The 19531-nt window shown below is 36.4% G+C and overlaps 1 protein-coding gene across 1 annotated transcript in view; it reads right to left on the bottom strand.

The window, feature by feature from the left end:
• hpse2 (heparanase 2) overlaps window positions 1-19531 on the bottom strand; it is a 92188-nt gene that overhangs the window by 39500 nt on the left and 33157 nt on the right. Inside the window, exon 5 of the mRNA XM_058796401.1 lies at window positions 573-746. Within this exon, the coding sequence (XP_058652384.1) occupies window positions 573-746 (174 nt within the window). The remainder of the gene's footprint in view (window positions 1-572; window positions 747-19531) is intronic.

The following is a 19531-nucleotide window of genomic DNA, read 5'->3' as shown; positions in this document are numbered from 1 at the left end:
TGCATAATCCATAATAATGCTTCCTCCATTGAAAAAGTCCATCCCCTGCTGTCCTCACATCAAAACATACCAACATATTTGTTTAGAACTGTTTTGCTCATAAATGGTGCTTGATCTGTGCATATTTCTCTCTTGAAGCAACTATTTGAAATTAAAAACGTCTTGATGGATTTGTTTCTTATAAACACATAGCTTGTGGATTACTTACATTACCTGTGGATTATTATGATGTTTTTATCTCATTTTGACGGCACCCATTCACTGCAGAAGATCCATTGGTGAGTGAGTGATGTAATGCTAAATTTCCCCAAATCTGTTCAGATTCAACAAACAAACTCATGTGTATATATATATATATTGAATGGCCGTGGGGGGAAGGGGAGTGGATCAAATTTGAAGTGTGAAGGTTTGAACCTGTAACCTTTTAGTTAAACAATTGCATACAAATGAACCACTGCTTGATGGGATGGATGCTTCCTTTTTCTTTCATAAGCACAAGTACAACCTTCCATGTCACAGACTGATATTATATCAAAAGTATAATTTGTGAATCTGCAACAGTAAGCACTCACCATTGCCGAGCTCCCAGGAGATGTTGTATTTTTTGCCGGCGCTGTATTTGAGCAGACTCAGAGCACTGGAGGTGTTCCATGAGTTGTCAGGGTTTCTGTGCAAGGCATTCAGCCCAAAGATCAGGTGCAGTCCCGCGCAGTCGGCAAAGTTGTAAAGTTTGTCTAAAGACCTGGCTGGGAAAAAGCCAGACACAGCTGTAACATAGATACTTTCATTTTTATCATAATAATCATTTAGTTTGGACTTTGGACTCTTGTATACTGACTATAAAATACATATAATTAATAAAATTTTCAACTTTAAATTTAACCTTTTTAAATATTTCAAAACAAGAATATTCATGATTGGATGAATTTAGGAAAACTTTAGGGCAAAAGCTAACATACAAACAGAGCAGATTAAAAGGAAATAAAAAACAGAAATGCATCAAAGAAAGTTTTCAAATTTTAAATCTGCCCGACAGACAGACATGATAATTCTGATTTTGTTAATGGACAGCCGTTGGGCCATGTTTGGAAATTCTATCTGTTAAGAGCAGCAAAAATAAACACAAATATTTCACTACCCTTTGACTTCATTTCCTGTGTTTAAAAGGAAGCAGATGAAACCATGAGAGACGCACATGGAGCCTCATCTTGTCTGTGATGAGAGATTCTGAGCTAAAGGTCAGTTATAAAAAGTGGATACTCCGTTATTTTAAGTAGGTACCCACAGTAAAGTTGAATCAACTGTATTTTTCATTTAAAGAAGCATTTAGAACAATTTCAAAGTCCCATCTTCCACAAAGTTTCCATACTCTTTCTGTCTTTGTTTATTAAATATGTTAGCTAATTTGATAATGCTTTCAGTTACCAATAAGAGTGTAGTACAGCTTCAGGGAACACAAACCCTTTTTCACAAATTACTCACCACAATCAGAACAGAAAATGTGAAAAAAGGTTTGCAGATTCTGTCTGGGCATGGATTCAAGCGGCTAACATCATAAACAAGTCTTGGCATTTCTGTTCAGATATTAAATTCATTTGATAACATTTTTTGACTGCGGCATGGGCAGAAGTTGTATTTCTCTCATGAGCATTTATGGACAGATGAATCAAAACAGAATCACAAGAACAACCAACAGGCAGATAACCAGTCAGCACGGCTAGCAATTCAAAGACAGAAACGAGCATTTGCGTGACTGCTAAACTTCAGTTTAATTGTGTAGTCATCTTTATGGCTTTTATCACAATTTGAAACATCAACACTAACAGCAAAGTGTCATTTCTTAAACAGCCTACATAAATACTCTAATCACATGTACAGATGTACAAAGTCTCATAAAAAGATCCAACACCCAGCTTCCCTGGGTACCAAACTATAAAAGCTGGTCTTTTAAATCAGCACTTTAAAGCAGCAGGGAAATGTTCCAATTACAGACTCGTTAAAATATTACCATAATGAGGTCAAGATTGCATTTAATTCAAACAAGCAGTCAAACACCAATGACGGACCTTTTATCACTCTTACTTAACAGGCTTTCAGACATCAAACAAATGCTGTTATATGGACTTGTTTACTAGAGTTAAAAAGCTTTAATACAGTAAGCATGCCATTATATATGTATTCATTTATATATTTATTTTGCTCAATATGTTGAACCACCTTGCCACGTCTTGGAGAATTGTGGGAGTTCTGCTTGTTGTGCAGCCTTTAGCACTGTGAGGTGATTAAAACGGCGCAGTATATCAAAGACAGGTGGATGGAAAGCAGGTCTGTGCTGTCAGGGCAGAGGAGGAAACAGATCCAGATGTGGGTTCGTTCCTCAGGTAACCCACAATCTCCCTCCTCATCGTACTCTGGATCAGGTAGAGAACCAGCACAGGAACCAAGCTAAATGCGCTTCAATCATTTGTAAATGCAAGGCTAGTTTGCGAATTTTTGCAATATTAAGCAGGACTTTGTTGTTCTGATCCAGTCATGTAAGCACAAGGCTGTGATGCAGTCTTGTAAACAATAAGTTAATATAGCCTGTAACTTTCTTTATAGACAATTTGACTAGTTTTCTCCACCAACAAAACTAGCTATGACAGAAACACTTCAAACACTTGAGATAGATAGATAGATCGATTACATAAGATAGATAAAACAACAGAGCGACAGAATGATAGATAGAACAATGTTACAGTTTTCACACACAGTTACTACTGTGCAGTAGAGTGCGTTTTTTTCTTTAAGGAGTAAATCTCATTGATAGAACAGCTAGTTTTCCTAAAAACAGCTAGTTTGATCAGTTCCATATTGCTGAGCTACAGTAATAAGGTAATTAGTGTGTAAGCAGCATCCTGAGCCAAACTCTCCCTGGAGCTCTGGACGGATGAAGAACAACAGAGAACTCAAGTATTTCCAGAGATATAAGCTCTTTCTTTCTTTATTTATCCCTCACTTTCTCTGCCTCTCTCATCCTCATGGTTTTTTTTTTTTTGGACTGTTTTACTCTTTATCGGTGGTGAATTTAAATAATGACAAATGTTAAAAAGACAAAGCCTATACTTGGAAGGACTAGAAAATATTGTTGACTTTGGACAACCGTGAAGCTTTTCTCGCAGGTTAGCCTGCCACCTGTAATTCATTCTTTATCACTAAATTAGGAATAGGAATAAATCGGTAATACAGAATAACATGCTTACGTGTTTTTATTATTATTTTACTCACACGAAGAGCCAGACTCCCAAGATCACATCTCATGATTTGAATTAGATTTTAGTTTAGTAAAATGTAAAGCATTTAAACTCCATTTCTGTGTCACACAACACATGCATGTAGTTTGACTCACGCTGATGTTTTTCTACTGCAGACTCAGAACTGGGAATCTGTATAGAAAACAAAGTGATTTCTGGAATACAGTATTAAAGGGATAGTTCACCCAAAAATGAAACTTCTATCATTTACTCACCCACAAGTTGCTCTAAACCTCTAACCTTTCTTCTGTCGAGCTCAAAAGAAGATATTTTGAAGAATGTTGACAGTAGCCATTGATTTCCACAGTATTTTTTTCCATAATATTGAAGTCAAAATATCAAAATATCTATCAACAGACAAAAACTCACACAGGTTAGGTAAATGATGACAGAATTTTCATTTTTGGGTGAACTTTCCCTTTAAGTATTTCTATTAATAACAGCCATAAATCGTAAAATGGTCATCATGGGTGAGCCAGTGAGTATTATCACAAACTAAATGGTCATGAAACCTAATTTAAATAAGGAGCATGTACAATTTTTTAAATCAGAATGGTAATTAATCTACACAGAACAACCAAACTAGTTGAATTGTCTGGTTTATGTCAGATTTATTGAAGAGAAAGTGTTTGTGTGCCTGTTACTGTGTTTGTAACATGCATCAAGCACCACAGATGTCTATTTTTCAAACAATGGACCTCATTCATGACACACAAGCAAAATACTTTTTTGGAAATTGTTTATAATGTTGTTCTTTTGTACATTTTTGGGTTCATGAAAGTCTTTGTATTTGTAAAATATCAGTTATTACACCTGCTTCTATCCACATATGAATGGCAAGTAAAACATCCAAATGTCTTGTGTTCTTTTAGACACTACATTTTGATAACACTATAAATATATAATTAAAAAATAATTTCACTGATAAACAAAAATGACTGAAAACTGTGTTGTCCATTATTTTTTTATTATTATTATACACTATTAATCTGAGCGTCAATGGAATTTATCTGCAAGCTTAACACTTTTGCTAATAAAATAATAATAATTTTTAAGCCAATTAGTCTCTTTAGAATTTATGCAATATACTGCGAAACCTGTGAAGGGAGTGCAAAAGATTCTACAGCATTCCTATACATGTGATCCACATAACAATTCATGGGTGGAAATTATGCTAATTGCGAATGAGAGTACAGGTGCGCACAAATGTGTAAAATACTCACTTTTAATATCAAATCTGAGATTCATGAATAGGTTTTTCAGGAAGGCCCATTTTATGCACAATTTCCTCCACATTTTTGCATATATTTCTGAACGTTTCATGAATGCGGCACAATGAGGGAGTAGTGCACTTCACCGGCATTAAAAATCTACTCGCACCTCTGCTACACAGCACTGCACAGCTTAGCTATAGTGTGAACACCGTAGTTTGTTAATATGGGTGCCAAAATAAATATGCACCACATACTCTGCTTTTGTGTGCTGTGTGAAACAGGCCTTAGTTTCAAAACGCTGCCAAGGAGCTCTTCAGTAACTTTGGCTAATGTAGTTCAACTATGAGTATGAACGCATGGATGTATTTAAAAAATTGGTGCCTTTGAACTCTCTTGGAGTCGACTGTGTGAACTTTTGTAGCAAGTTCAGCAACTGCTGAACCCAGTGAGTAGAACTAAAGTGCCGGATCCCCCCTCTCCCAATGTAATGGAAACAGAAAGGGGTCTGGATATTGTCAGGGTAGCTATCTGATCACAGACATAAGACTCCCATAACAAGCTGGACTGCACCAGAGCGCTACGGCTCATTTCTGAGCCAGCTTATTTCCATTTATGACACATGATTACCTACAGCAACTATCAGGACATGTACACCCAAAATCCCAAAAAGAGATCAAAGCACTTCCATACCAGGAAAACATCTCTAAATCCATGTCTATAGGGCTCTTTCCGCACAAGTTGTTTCAAGAGGAGGGAACAACTACGAGAAGTAAACTGTATGTTTGCTACACAGTAAAGACTGAGCAAAAACATCTATATTTCTCTCATTTTAAATTATATTTTGATTTTGTAATGCAGCATCAGATGATAAAAAAAAAAAAACTATATGTGTCCCATTTCTTAAAATGAATTTAAAAAAGGCCAGATTGCTTTTATAATCATACGCCACATGTACATGCTGTTCACATTCCTCACCATGTAATCAATTCTAATTGCACGCAAGCCCCTCTCACAGAATCCCATTACATGGGATGCAATTACATTAATTACATGGGACGCATTCTTCAGCGTTCATCTCAAAAGGACAGTGGAGAAGTCATGTGGGCTCATGTTACACCTAAACAAAGGAAATGTACACTTGTACACTACTGAACACTTCAGAGCAAATGATGAAGATGCTTTTAAGTGAGATGTGCCAAAAAAGCGTTAAACAAATTTAGCTAAACGGATTTAGATTATACAGTAAAGATAACAGATAAATGATAGCAAAAAATCTGCATGCTTTAAATAAAAAATGACTTGTCTGCTCAAATTGAACTACAATATTCATATAGCAAGTCTATTTTCTATAAACGTTAGTTATGTCTATCTGAAATCTGAAACACATGACAAATTAATAACTTATTTATAACAATTCATAAATAGTGACCCCATTAACAACAGCAATAATTCTTAAAATAATTACAAAAGAGCATTGTCTAATATTCTCAGAGTGGTACGATCTTAAAAATAATGGTTCTTTATTGGAAATGGCAGAACCTTTAACATCAATGAAATCTTTCCATTGCACAAAAGGTCCTTTATAGAGGAGAAAGGTTCTCTGGAATCAATGTGAAAATTCCATTTTGAAACCTTTGTTTTTAAGAGTGTACTTTGCAGGCATTAAAAATAATCAAGGGTTTACAACGAAAACAAAGTGCAGGGAGTTGAATTCGCTTTTAATTTGTTCATTTAGCTACATGAACTAAACAATTAACTTGAATGAATCACTTTCCACAGCAATTTGGATTCATCCAAATGACCCAAATTTTTTGTATCAGTTCACTCCAAAATTTGTTCACATTAGTTGATCGATTCATTGAGTGATTTTACGTTACTCCAGTTGGTGGCGACAAGTAAGTGCATTATATTGTGCTACGAGCTCAACCAAAAAAAATTACATTTGTCAACAAAATCTAGAGATCATAATGTACACTTTTTTCCCTACAAATGATAACAAAATAAACGATAGAAAAACAAAAATAACCTAAATCATTTAACAAAATCCTTGCCTCATTTTAATTGCATATGGTCATTGCAAAAAGCGATTTTGGTTAACAAAATATGAATCAGTGCATGGACTGAAGATTCGTTCACCTAAGATCTGTAAACCACCGATTCCATCACAAGTCATAAGAAAGACCATCATTAATTTAAGCATGTGCTACTGCTCCCAAGACATAGTTTAGTCGATATAGCCACAGACCACTTACGTTTCTTCATACGGTGTAAGAAATGAGTTATCACTGGTTTCACGTGGCATGTTAAGCTCTCTGTGTTGCTAAACTGTGAGAGAGCTTTCCAGTCATTGGAAGTTAATACTATTATTAAGCTTATTTTAATTCCCAACTCTCTTTAAAGCAATTTCAAGTTTAATTGTTCAATTGCAGTGGAAAAATAACCATAGCTAATTATGACTAATGACTACGGATGCCGGACAAATCCTCGGTTTGTGAAGAGGACGGAGACCATCCCGACCCTCCATCAACGCTCCTTTCGAGCAAAAGAAAACACCACATCACTACATGCATTACTTAGAGCTCATTTTTATAGGCGCACACTTTTAAACCATTACAACGGCGACCTGCTAAGTAACTAAAATGTTAAACAACAAGTAATATCCTGTTAAATCGTAATGAATGGCTTCTGAACTCACTTTCCGTTCAATTTTTCAACCACACAAGCTTGCTGTTATTGCAGCACTTAGGAGCAAGACTCAATCCCACCACACATCAGTTTTAAGAGGGATCGGTTTGAGGCATTTCAGAGACCCCCATCAAAGCGTTCCCGTGATGTACGACAGGCTTCCCATCAAAATAAGTGCTAGGAAAAGGGGTGAAAATATGGTTTCAATAGTCGGGCTATGCCTGTGGTAGTCTGTAGCACACGGTCCGTGTCACACAAACCCAAGTGCACTCGTGTTTATAAATACAGAATTACACCGAAACCCTGGTTTGATAGGGCTCGATACACACTCGAAACCGCTCAGGTCAAACCACTTTTGTGTTTGGGAAGAATGCAAACTATGAAGACACCTGTTTTTAATTCAATATGGCTAGCTTGGACTGCGTACGTAGCTATCTATGTGTTTTGCGTCTTTACGGTTCTTATCGCGCATCGAAAAGTATGTAACTTGCGCACAGAAGGCCACGTTATTTTGTGTGCATATGCATACACACATACATGCGTGAGTATATACATGTCTGTGCGTGTGTGTGTACATGTGTCTGGCCATGTGGTTGGCAGTGAAGGAGAGCAAGAGCTGACTGATATGTTAACATCTCAGAACACACTCTGGTGTATAAACATCCACACACGTTTGTGTACACTAATTAATCTTCCCCGTGAGGCTGCCTCATGCACAAGCACATGGTTTGGGCAGTGCAGGACTGCCGCGCTGGACTTTGATTTCCTGCTAGTGTCAACAGTCCTGGGCGCAGGACTGATTGGAGCTGCATTTGATGAATTCAAAGACGAGCGCGTGTGCCAAATTACATCAACCGCTTTAAAATGTCTTATATAAGATCCAAATTCAAACCAAAACCACTTGTGGGGGCAAAGTTGACCAAGAGACTGTACCAAGAGTTTCTAAACATGTCCTTCAAGTATTAGTGTTGAAATGCATTATTGTGACATGAAATCAGACCTGCGATAAGAATCATAAGCCGAAACCTAAAAATGTAAATATCTTGTCTTCCAATTTGAATCTTTCACAGTGAGATTATTTTTTTTTTTCTCGGATGTGAAATACTTTTACTGCCTTCAAGACCTTCTTGAAAGTGTGCACTTACACTGTAAAAAGTGATAAGTTGACAACTTAAAAAAATTGAGGAAACCCGTTGCCTTAAAATTTTTAAGTAAATGATAATTTAAAAAAAATAAGTTAATTGAATTGTCAAGTTCACTTAACTTTTTTTTTTATTATTATGTACTTAATAATTTTAAGGCAACGGGTTTCCTCAATTTTTTTAAGTTAAGTCAACTTTCACTTTTTACAGTGTATGAACTTGAAAGTCATATATAGCGCATACCTTGTAGGGGTGGTGAGATTTGAAAACATTTTTTTTTTTTTAAAAGACTCCATTTACTTGATCAAAAACACAGTAAAAATAATATTGTAAAACATTATGAACATTTTTAATATTTCTATATTAATATATTTGATAATGTAATTTATTCCTGTGATGGCAAAGCTGATTTTTCAGCAGTCATTATTCCAGTCTTTAGCGTTATGTGATTCTTCTAATATGCTGATTTGGTGCTCAATTAACATTTCTTATTATTATCCATGTAGAAAACAGTTGTGCTGCTTCATATTTTTGTGGAAATCGTGATACATTGTTTTTATCAATAAAAGTATTATGCATTAGAACATATCATTTCAATCAAAAATTCAATGCCAAAAAAGATAGGGAAGATTGTTTACATATATGACGATGTGCTTGCTTCCCCTCACAGACATGGAGAGCCAAATTTTAGTTTTATGTTGCCAGACGTTTCACTGTCAGTATAAGGTCAAATCCAGTTTCTAGTCTAGATGGAAAAATTAATAGTGACAGTTTGTTTTGTTATGTGCCATTTAAAGTCAAAAAGGCTAGTTGAATGCAGTTGTTAAACTGCAGTAGTGAAAATGGTTATAGAATGAGTTCAATTCAATCAATTCTTTTTAGTGAATCAGATCAAGCTAAATCTATTTCAAGTGAATCGGTTCAAAACTCTGATTTAAAAAAAAAATATATATATATATATATATATACATACACAGTATATATAACAGTATAACAAGTATATACACGTTTATGACTTAAAGGTAGCATATTTCATAATAACAGATCTTCAAAGAAAGAGAGAGTTCATTATCAGTCAGCATAATTATTATGTCATCATTTGAAGGGTTTAAAGAGGTCTGCATTTGTTCGCGGTGTCAGGGAGACATGATAAGTATGAGCACATAGGAAGATCTGTCAAAAATTTCATTTTAATTTCCGTACAGAAATGATCATTTGATGAGCATTTAAGAGCCACTGGCTACAAATATAATCACTGCAAGTAACTGCAAAAGTAATGCAAAACCAGTTGTCTTCAGCAATCTTTCAGGATAATAAAATTATGGTATAATCTGATAATCATAATCTGATGCTTGACAAAGGAAACAATTACAGCATAGAAACAACCCCAATGCCATGGGTTTGATTCCTAGAGAATCAAATAAACTAAAAAATGAACTAAAATGTCTATTTTGAATGCAATGCAAGTTGTTTTAAAATGACTGGCAAATGCATAAATGTGTAATAGATTCAAATTTAGCATATCCAATAAGAGTCATAACCAAATACAGTAGTTTTTACAGTAGCTACTCCAATACCATTACACCAAAAGGAAAAAGGACCACATTTTTATTTGTCCAACCGTGTGCTAAAGCATTTTCACAGGCCATTCTCATCTCAGGACTGAGCAGCTCCTTCACATACCTGCCAAAATGATCCTAATTACCTACTAATGCCGTAATTACACCATGATCTCTTTAAAGAGACAGCGCAGATAAGAAGGGTGAGGCACTGAAAAGCCCTTGAGCTGTTTTACAGCACCTCTTCAAAGGATTTCCTTCCTCAAGACAACAGAATCAGTGCGGCCCGTCCTTCACAGAAAACATACAGATCGCCTGCCTTTGTCTTTCAGCTCTGTCAGAGCTACAGGAACGGTTTCATTTACACGCAAGCCACTCTCACACAAAAGGAACCCCAGTGACATGTTTGTTTGTGTTTTTCAGCTCTAAGTGACAGGATGTTTCATGAATCGTCTTTTGGCAGTAAATCATTGTCTGGGAACGTAAGCGCTTGTAATAATGTGGAGTGTATAGATTTGAGGGAAGAATAAAAAAACATCTGTCCGGTTAGCTTAGCTGGTCCTCTCCAAATAAAACCATCTGAGGCTGAAAGAAGATGAGTAGACAGCGCTGACCCGAGACATGAAGCGTGAAGGATATGTACTATGCAAAATTCCCTAAATGGAAAGCAATAATTCGAAACAGCTCTCTGCTCTCTTCGTGGTTAAATACTGCACCGTTCAAGAACATACAATTTCAACGCCAAAAAAGATGGGGAAGATAGTATATGAAGATGTGCTTGCTTCCCCTCACAGACACGGAGAGCATAAAGGTTAGTTGTATGTTGCCAAACGTTTCACTGTCAGCATAAGGTCAAATTCAGTTTTTGGTCTAGATGGAAAGATGAAAAGTGACAGTTTGTTTTGTTATGTGCCATTTGAAATCAAAAAGGCTGCAGTAGTGAAAATGGTGTTTTAAGTGGCAATATTAAGGTTTATTACTTGCGGTTTTAATACTGATGCACATAAATAAAGTCCATTAAATATTTTTCCTTGTGTTCACTATGTGTAAAAAACTGTTGTACTGTACTTTATTTCTTGCATTAAACATGTTTGGTTGAAATGGTTCTTTAATTGAATAAAAATCTAACTTTTAAGCCATTTTAGAACAAATACATACATATTGAGATATACACTAACTGTTACACTGCTAAGGTTTTTTTTTTTGCTTGTTTTTTTTTTTCTTCAAATAAATCAAAATTTGTATTTAGCATGGATGAATGAAATGGATTGGAAGTGACAGTAAATACTTTTAAATTGTTGCAAAAAATTATATTTTTAAATAAATGCTGTTCTTTTGAAGTATATTTTTCAAAGAATCCTAAAAAATGGTTTGCACAAATATATTGCGATAATAACTGTGAAAATGGTATCACCATGATTTCTGAAGGATCGTGTGACGCTCACTCACAGAAATGAGTTTTTACAATATATTTAATTAGAAAACTTTTTGCAATATAACTATATTTACTGTATTTTTGATCAAATAAATCCAGCCTTTATGAGCACAAGAGACTTCTTTCAAAAACAAAAATCGTACCGACAGCAGGCTCAAAAGGCTTAAAAATGTCAAGATATTTTATAACCCTAATCATGACCAAATTTCTTGATGCATCACATCATTTTCTAAAGAATCATAATTAACCATTGTCCATGCAAATATTTACACCCCTACTGATTACAGTTTACACAGCGTATGAGTCAAAACACCAAATCCACCACCGAGCAAAACAGACAAACCACATGCACCAGTTATCAAATATGGAACTCGTTTTGCGGAATTATTCCTCCACATTCGCAGGACACATTAAAATGATGAGTTACCGTAATGGCTCATCTCATGAGATAAGGCCCCAAAGTTCAGCCGCTGACCTCAACTCTGCATCAGAGGTACAGACGTAAAGAGCAGTTAGGTCTCTGTAGTAACCGTGTCTGACAGCACTGGAATAGACTTCAGTACTGCGACGCATGTTTCCACCAGATGCTCTCTGAAAAGAACAGAGCATTTTTCCAAGCATTTTACCTCAATAAATACCTTCCAAAGATACAAGCCATCAAAACATTAGTCTTGGGTTCCCATTGTAAATTCTCAAGTAGACAGATCACGCTTACCCTAGTCAAACATGTCAGCCGCCTGAAACAGACATCAGCTCGTCTGACCTCACTGCACAAGTGTAAAACGTCTGCTGAAGCTTCAAAAACAACCTAGAAGCAAAGCAATTTCACAACTTGTTTTCACAGACCTCTACGACTATTTGTCTTGCTCCTTGTATTCAAAAACATTATTATGTAATATCAAGGGGATTTAATTCAAATTTGAGGTACACATAACACTGAAAATGGCTGTAATTTTCACTTAGAAATTGCTAGTAAATTTCACATTTAATTACAAAGAAAAAAAAAAAAAAAAAAAAATGCATGTAAAATTTTGACGTAGAAATAGTTACTACATATAAAACGACCGTTGTTTTGTTTACAACATTGAAAATTATGGTAACACTTTACTTAAAGCCTTTATGTGTAATGCATTATAAAAGTAGTTTTAATACATTAATTATGCCTTGTTACGCACCTTATAATGCATCGCACAATCTCATGAATAATTGTAGATAATTCATTCTAAATTAATTGGTTACACTATGCATTTTTAATTCGGCTATAATTATTTACGACAAGATATAAATGTATCACAATGCACATTATTACAATGCATTATAGCCTGTAATAACCATTTATAATGCATTATACATAAAGGCTTTAAGTAATGTGTTATCATTATTTTTTACAGTGTATTCGCAATGCATGCACACATTCGGAGTTGCTTGCATTTCATCAGCACCTAAAATGCAAATACTTTTACGTATTTACATCTTCCTAAATCTTTACAAATATTTGAAAGACTGGCGAATTTGTGCAGGTTTTACAAGGTGGTTATTTTGTATGAATTCGTATGATGTGATTAATACAGAACCATTAAGATTCACCCCTGAAGCTAATTGCCAGTGGGACATAAGCAGATCGCACAAAACCATACAAATGAGACTGTACAACTAAAAATGAGCTACCGTTCTGCCAAAACATAAAATGAAAATGAAAAGAATTGCCACGAGAGTGTGTTGAACCAAGTTTTAGTGCATGTGATAATATGCACTAAATAAATACGATGCTGTAACTTTATTATAAATACAATAAAATATTCTTGCAACTCAAACAGTAGACAATGGTGCTAGCAACAACAAAGTCATGTGTTCATTTCCCAGGGTAAGCAAGAACCGCTACAATGTAAACGTGTACCTTGAATGCAATGCAAGTCACTTTAGATAAAAGCATCTGCCAAATGCATAAACGTAATTTTAAAAAAATATATAAAATCCTGTGCATTGAATTCATCAACATTTGTCCATCTCTGAAGCTCTGCTGTACATAGTGTTTCCATTGTAAAAGCTGTTCATGTGTTAATATTGCATGTAACATTGTCTATCCCAGCATTATTTTTTAAGAACCTAGAATCACACTTTATGCACAAATACCTCCAAAGAGCAATGGGATCACGGTGGTGACACTGACATTGCCATTATTAAAATGTTCAGCACTCTAAGCAGCTGCTAATGGTGCTAATAACAATAGCACAATGGGGCACCGGCACAGTAGAGGTGCTCTGTTGGCCTTATGCCGTGCTCAGTCAATGGGCGCTCTCCATCTGCCTTTGCTTAGAGCCGTCAGGTCTTGTCACTCAAGTTTAAAGTGAACAAAATAAAGCAGAGGGGTTTTGGTTAGCTCCTCCAGACTGGAGGCTGTTTTAAAGCACTCCAGTCTGCTACAGAGAACTCAATTTTACTTTTCCTACCCATGTTCCCTAGACCAGAGCAAATTTCATTACATGTTTATGGACTTATAAAATTCCTTGCAGAATACAGCTTTCTTCACACGCGGTTTCATCAAAACTTACTGAACCTGAGGTGCGCGGAGGTCTTAGCACCGTTGTTGCAGTGCTGACATTTAGCCACATATTTTTGTTTCATCCAGTTCAGTTGAATTCAATTCAAAGCTTGATCGATTTCAGCTTTCTAATAGTGCACCCTGAGAGGAAACAGATCAACCAATCACAAATCTGCGAATGTGGTGAAAGATCTGGGCCGCTGACCCAAAGGTTCTAGTTTCAGACCGCAGAAGGGGTATTTAAATGATTGTTCACACAAAAATGAAAACTCTGTTCCTCACCTTTCCAACCCTGTATGACTTTCTTTATTCTGTGGAACACAAAAAGACATATTCAACAGAATTTCCAAGCTGCTTTTTTCCATACAGTGACAACTGTGGTTACTTTCATTGTATGGAAGAGAGTCGCCTGAACATTCAGCTTAATAGCTGTTTTTGTGTTCCATGGAATAAATTAAGTCATAAAGCTTTTGGGCAACTATCCCTTTAAATGAATGCTTTTCATATTAAAATAAATCTTATTTATTACTTCTTTTTTTTTTAACTATTCCCTCGCCAAAACATCTTAAAATTCACTGCATTATACTGGGGGAAATGCCATAAAGTGTTTGGGATTTTTTTGCGGTAATATGAATTTATGCTTTAGTCATAATACTATGATATAAAAATATTGTACATGCTGTTCAGGAACAGAGTTTATTCCAAACATTTAGTGCTTTTGGAAACACCCTCTAACCTAACAAACACTAACACAAGCACACACAAACGCACAATTGTGTTTGTACGGTTAGTCTGAGCAGCAATAGTTCTGCATTCCACATGTCAATATTCAGGCTTCTGGCAAATTCTCTGGATTTACAAATAAACAAATAGCTGGGCAGGAATGGGAGAAATTGGAGACTGCAAATGAATTTAATTTCTTCTCTTTCAACTAAAAATAGAATCCACTTTTCTAAGTTGCATAAAATGTATACAACATTATTTGTCATCTAACAATGAGACTTTTCATGGAAAAAAAAACAGAAATGAAAGCATTTTTGGCTGTTCTGCACAGTAGATCCTAGATTTCCAAACATGAGCTTGGCATCACACTCTCTGAGAAACTATAAACAGTGTCAAAGAGCAAAACTTTGGAAATGTTTTTTGGATGGACACCTTCCTATCGTTCTTATCAATGGTAATATCTAGGAATTGTGCAATGACCTCATTTGGCCTTGGCCCACTAGTGTTTAAGCGTGATCTCAGTCTCAGACGCCACACCTACGGTCCACTCACTAATCCATACAGCAAACAAAAATATGGCAAAACTAGATGAAAAAAAGACCGTTCCAATCTGATTGGCCGACACAACTACCAAAAGTCGCATTGCACTTCTTCTGAAAAGCGCTTTGTAAACACTCCTTTTAAAAGGTGCTATATAAACAAAGCCTTACTTACTTAGAGGCAGAATTAATCACTGGTTTTGCAGGAGCTGACATCAAACCTACTCCGAGTTTTGTTACTTAATGGCAAGTAGAATTGGAAAGGACATCAAAATCCACCGACTTATTTGTTTAGAAGTGTTTTGGACTTGTAAAAGGTGTTTGATCTATGCATATTTCTCTCCTGATTCAGACTGTTTCACTGGAGAAAGCTATATTATGGATAGAGTGCTTGTATTTTAGCAACGGTTTGCTTATGTGTGATGTCCTGGCTTGCCAATCATGGTTGTGGTTCTGGCCTCGGTATTGATCCTGGGACAAAAAATTACACGCGAGAGTTATAATCAAAAATGACCTCAGTGAGAAGCATCTGAATGATTAATGATCCCTGACCGGTATTTCAGGAGCAGAACAACTACTGACAAAGAAAATAAAATTGAATAATACCCTCTTCACAGGTGGTAACATCCATCTAGCCAGCTCCTCACATAATTCACATATCTTTGGGCAGTTTTAATAAATTTCTGCAGCAGACCCACTGAGCTTGGGGTCTCTGTTCAGTGTGAACAGTCAAAAGAAGAGTTCAGCAGCTGAACTATTAAAAAATACTCAAGGAGAAAAGAGTAACCTGATACACAGTGGAGTGAGAACACAAATCAGATGAGACGTTCATGAGCCACTAATCTCTCCTGCGTCTGAAACATCACAGAACCACGCATGACGGCGAGAAGGGCAGAGCCAGCAGCCTGTGATCAGCCAGAATGTGAAAATAGCAGACTGACATATACTTACTTTCCTGCACTATGATCTGTACTTGATCAGATCTTCAAGCAAAATACAATCCACACCATCCTATCCTATTCTGAACTCGATAACAAAATTCAAGGAATGCAACAAATGAATAAACTCATTGACAGCATGTGAAATTTTAGGAATTTATCTCATTGAAATAGGTATTTCAGTCTATGCTTTTTATAACTTCTGTAAGTTCTGGCTCTCTTTCTATTCATGAGTTGGAACTTGATGCCACAGAAGAAGAAATTCAACAATGTCACACAAAGGAGATTCAATACTCAATTTATGAAAAGCATTTACAGTATGTTTTGCAACAAAACAATTCATAAATCCTACATTTTGACTAATTGTGCCAAAAAGTATCAATCATTTTGACTATGTATTCTATATATTGTTTATGTAAAATACATTTTGTCTGATTAGAAATACATCTCTAAACTAAGTTCAATACTGAGTGTCAAAAGAAAAAAATTTGCCATATAGTGTTTCTCAACGGGGGCGTTCGGAGAGCATCGGGGGGCGCTGGAAGCAATATTTTTGAAAGGGGGGCGCTGAGCTGTTCTTGGGGGGCGTTTGGTTTAGGCGAGTTTACACCAAAGATGCATGAACTGAAGCTTGCAAAAGAAAATGGTCTGCCACATCCTAACGCCGTCACACTGGATGCATCAAAGCGCACTTTCTGTATCTATGTCAACTTGTCTGTAGCGCAAGCGCGTTGAGTGCGTCAGAAACAGAACGCGGCATCCGTTTACTGTGGCGCTAGTGTATCATTTCCATAGCAACAACTCTTTACTTTAGTGTTCGCTCGGCTTTCTGTAGCGCAGCTGATGAACTTCCCGTGAAACCAACACGCATTTAGACACAATAAAGTATGATATGTTTTTTCTTGTTTAGAAAAATTAATATAAATGCTTTTTGTTTGCTGATTGACAAATTTCTAAATTCACGTGGCTTTTTTTCTTCTTCTTCTTGGGAAACTTATGATAATATTTAAAGTCCAGTCAAATCAAATATGTCATGGATGCCATGTGCTATTAAGTGTTGGGTTAAAATGCATGCTTTTAAGATATATATTATAAATAAAATATAGCCTAGCCTATACCACCATTCAAAAAATATTAGTAAGATTTAACAGTTTTGAACCTTTCTGCAGTAAGTCTGCATTTATTTGATAGAAAATACAGTAAATCTACAATTTGAAAGAACTGCTTTCTATTTGAATATATTTTGAAATATGCTTTCCTCTCATGCTAAAGCTCTATTACTCCAGCTTTCAGTGTCACATCCTTCAGAATGTGTGATCCTTCAGAAATAATGCTGATTGTTGCTCAAGAAATATTTATTTTTATTATTATAGTTGGCACACCACAACAACAAAAAAGCAAGATTTGAAATTGAATTGATAATAACAAAAATATAAATTTAATTATTTAATTGATTTAAGAAAGATATAAATCAGGACTGCACTAAAATAATAACTATTTTGAAAATGAGAAGCATATGTTTCCCATCTTTCTACAACCCCAATTCCAGAAAAGTTGGGACGTTTTGTGAAATGCCATACAAAACATCATTCTCTTTAACCTATATTTCATTGACTGAAGTACAAAGAAAAATATCCAATGTTTATACTGGCCAAATTTGATTTTGTAAATATAAACTAATTTTGATTTTGATGGCTGCAACACACTCCAAAATAGTTGGTACAGAGGCATGTTTAACACCGTGTCACATCAACTTTCCCTTTTAATTACAATGTTTAATTGTTTGGAAATTGAGGATACTAATTCTTAAAAGTTTTGTGAGCAAAATTTTGCCCAATCTCACTAGATACAAGACTTCAGATGCCCATCAGTCTGTGGTCATCGTTGTCTGATTCTTCTTTTCACGATGGCCCATACATATTCAATAGGAGACAGATCTGCTGGCCAGTCAGTCACATGCACATGTGTCTATGAAACCATGTTGTTGTAGCACATGCAGAATGAGACCTGGCATTGTCTTGATCTAATAACTATGAACGTCCCATGAAAGAAGTCGCCTTGATGGCAGTGTATATATACATTGGAAATATTTTCTTTGTACTTCTGTCAATTAAATAAAAGTTAATGAGAACTAACAAATCACAGGTTCTTGATTTTATTGCATTTTAAAATACATCCCAACTTTTCTGGAATTGGGGTTGAACTTTGATAGCCTGGTAATACCAAACTCTGCTATACGTTAATCACATAACGGTTGGTTATGACGTATGTTATGTGCCGGCTCAGCCGCCTCGAACTTCCGCTGTAAACACAGGTATGCGGCGAAAACAAAACCATCGAGTGAAATACCGGAGTGAAGATGGCTGTGAACGACTTTTGCAGATTATGTGAAGTAAATCTACGCATCCACAATTATCGCCTTGCCGGACTTTGTCCTCCCCAGTTTCTCACTGACGATCGGTAATAGTTGATAAATTAAACTTTTCCCAAAACCTGTCGGGAGTAGGGCCACAACATCACCTCCATTCAAAATGTGAACCAAACACTCTTCTTGTTCGGGCTTCAGTTGGCAAATGCTGGGAATTCTCCACAACAGAGCGAATAGCATCCCGTGTCTCCATGTCTGCTGTCGTTTTAGATTTCCCTCACCTAAACCTAAACTACAATCTTAAATTCGGTGCTTAGCGTCTACATCACGGCTCTCAGCCCGCCCTCTGTTCGTTGGTTGGCCGGCTGCTGCGGAGCCAGAGATAATCTGGGAGATGGTTTGCTACATAGACATAATATACGTAGACGCCTTATGACATGCTGGAACGTAATCCAGCGTCGCCGCCATATTGGTTGGGTCTCCTCACTCTACGCTAGCACCGGAGTCAACGGAGAGCGAGCAACTATGCCCGTATTTTGTGCAGTTTACGGTTGCAATAACCGGCGCAATATTGATACCAGATCGCATGGGATTACCTGATTCATCAGTGAAGGTGGTCAGAGCAGCAGAGCGTGTGATTCGACAAAACTCAAAAGAACAAGGTGTCAGTGTGTCCTTCGTCAACTGTTTCGTTCGGGCGGAGATTGGTTCAGAGGATGCGTTCTTACTCGGGGAGCACATTGCAGAAACCCAATTCGGAATTGAGAATCATCATTTCATGCTTGTGTCATTTGTGGTGTCTGTATTTCACAAAGTAAGGCTGCACCACATCGCAAAATTAACTACCCTGGAGTTACAGAGTGCCAGCATACGCAAGAAGCTGTGCAAAACAGTTATTTTTCAAGGGTTTTAGCTCCCCAGCCCCAGTTGCAAGCCTGACAGGGTAGTGTAAGATGCTGGAATGACCTGGAATTATAACGCTTACTTTTCCAGGCCTTTAAAAAAGTTTTACTGAGCTGTTACAGTATACATGGGAGCTTGTATGTAAATGTGTTACAGAAGGGTCATGTGTGTGTGTGTGTGTGTGTGTGTG

This window comes from Onychostoma macrolepis, chromosome 13, assembly GCF_012432095.1.
Source record: "Onychostoma macrolepis isolate SWU-2019 chromosome 13, ASM1243209v1, whole genome shotgun sequence".
NCBI lineage: Eukaryota > Metazoa > Chordata > Actinopteri > Cypriniformes > Cyprinidae > Onychostoma > Onychostoma macrolepis.
The sequence above is the reverse complement of the archived record's forward strand: the minus strand, read 5'-3'. Positions and strand labels throughout refer to the sequence as shown.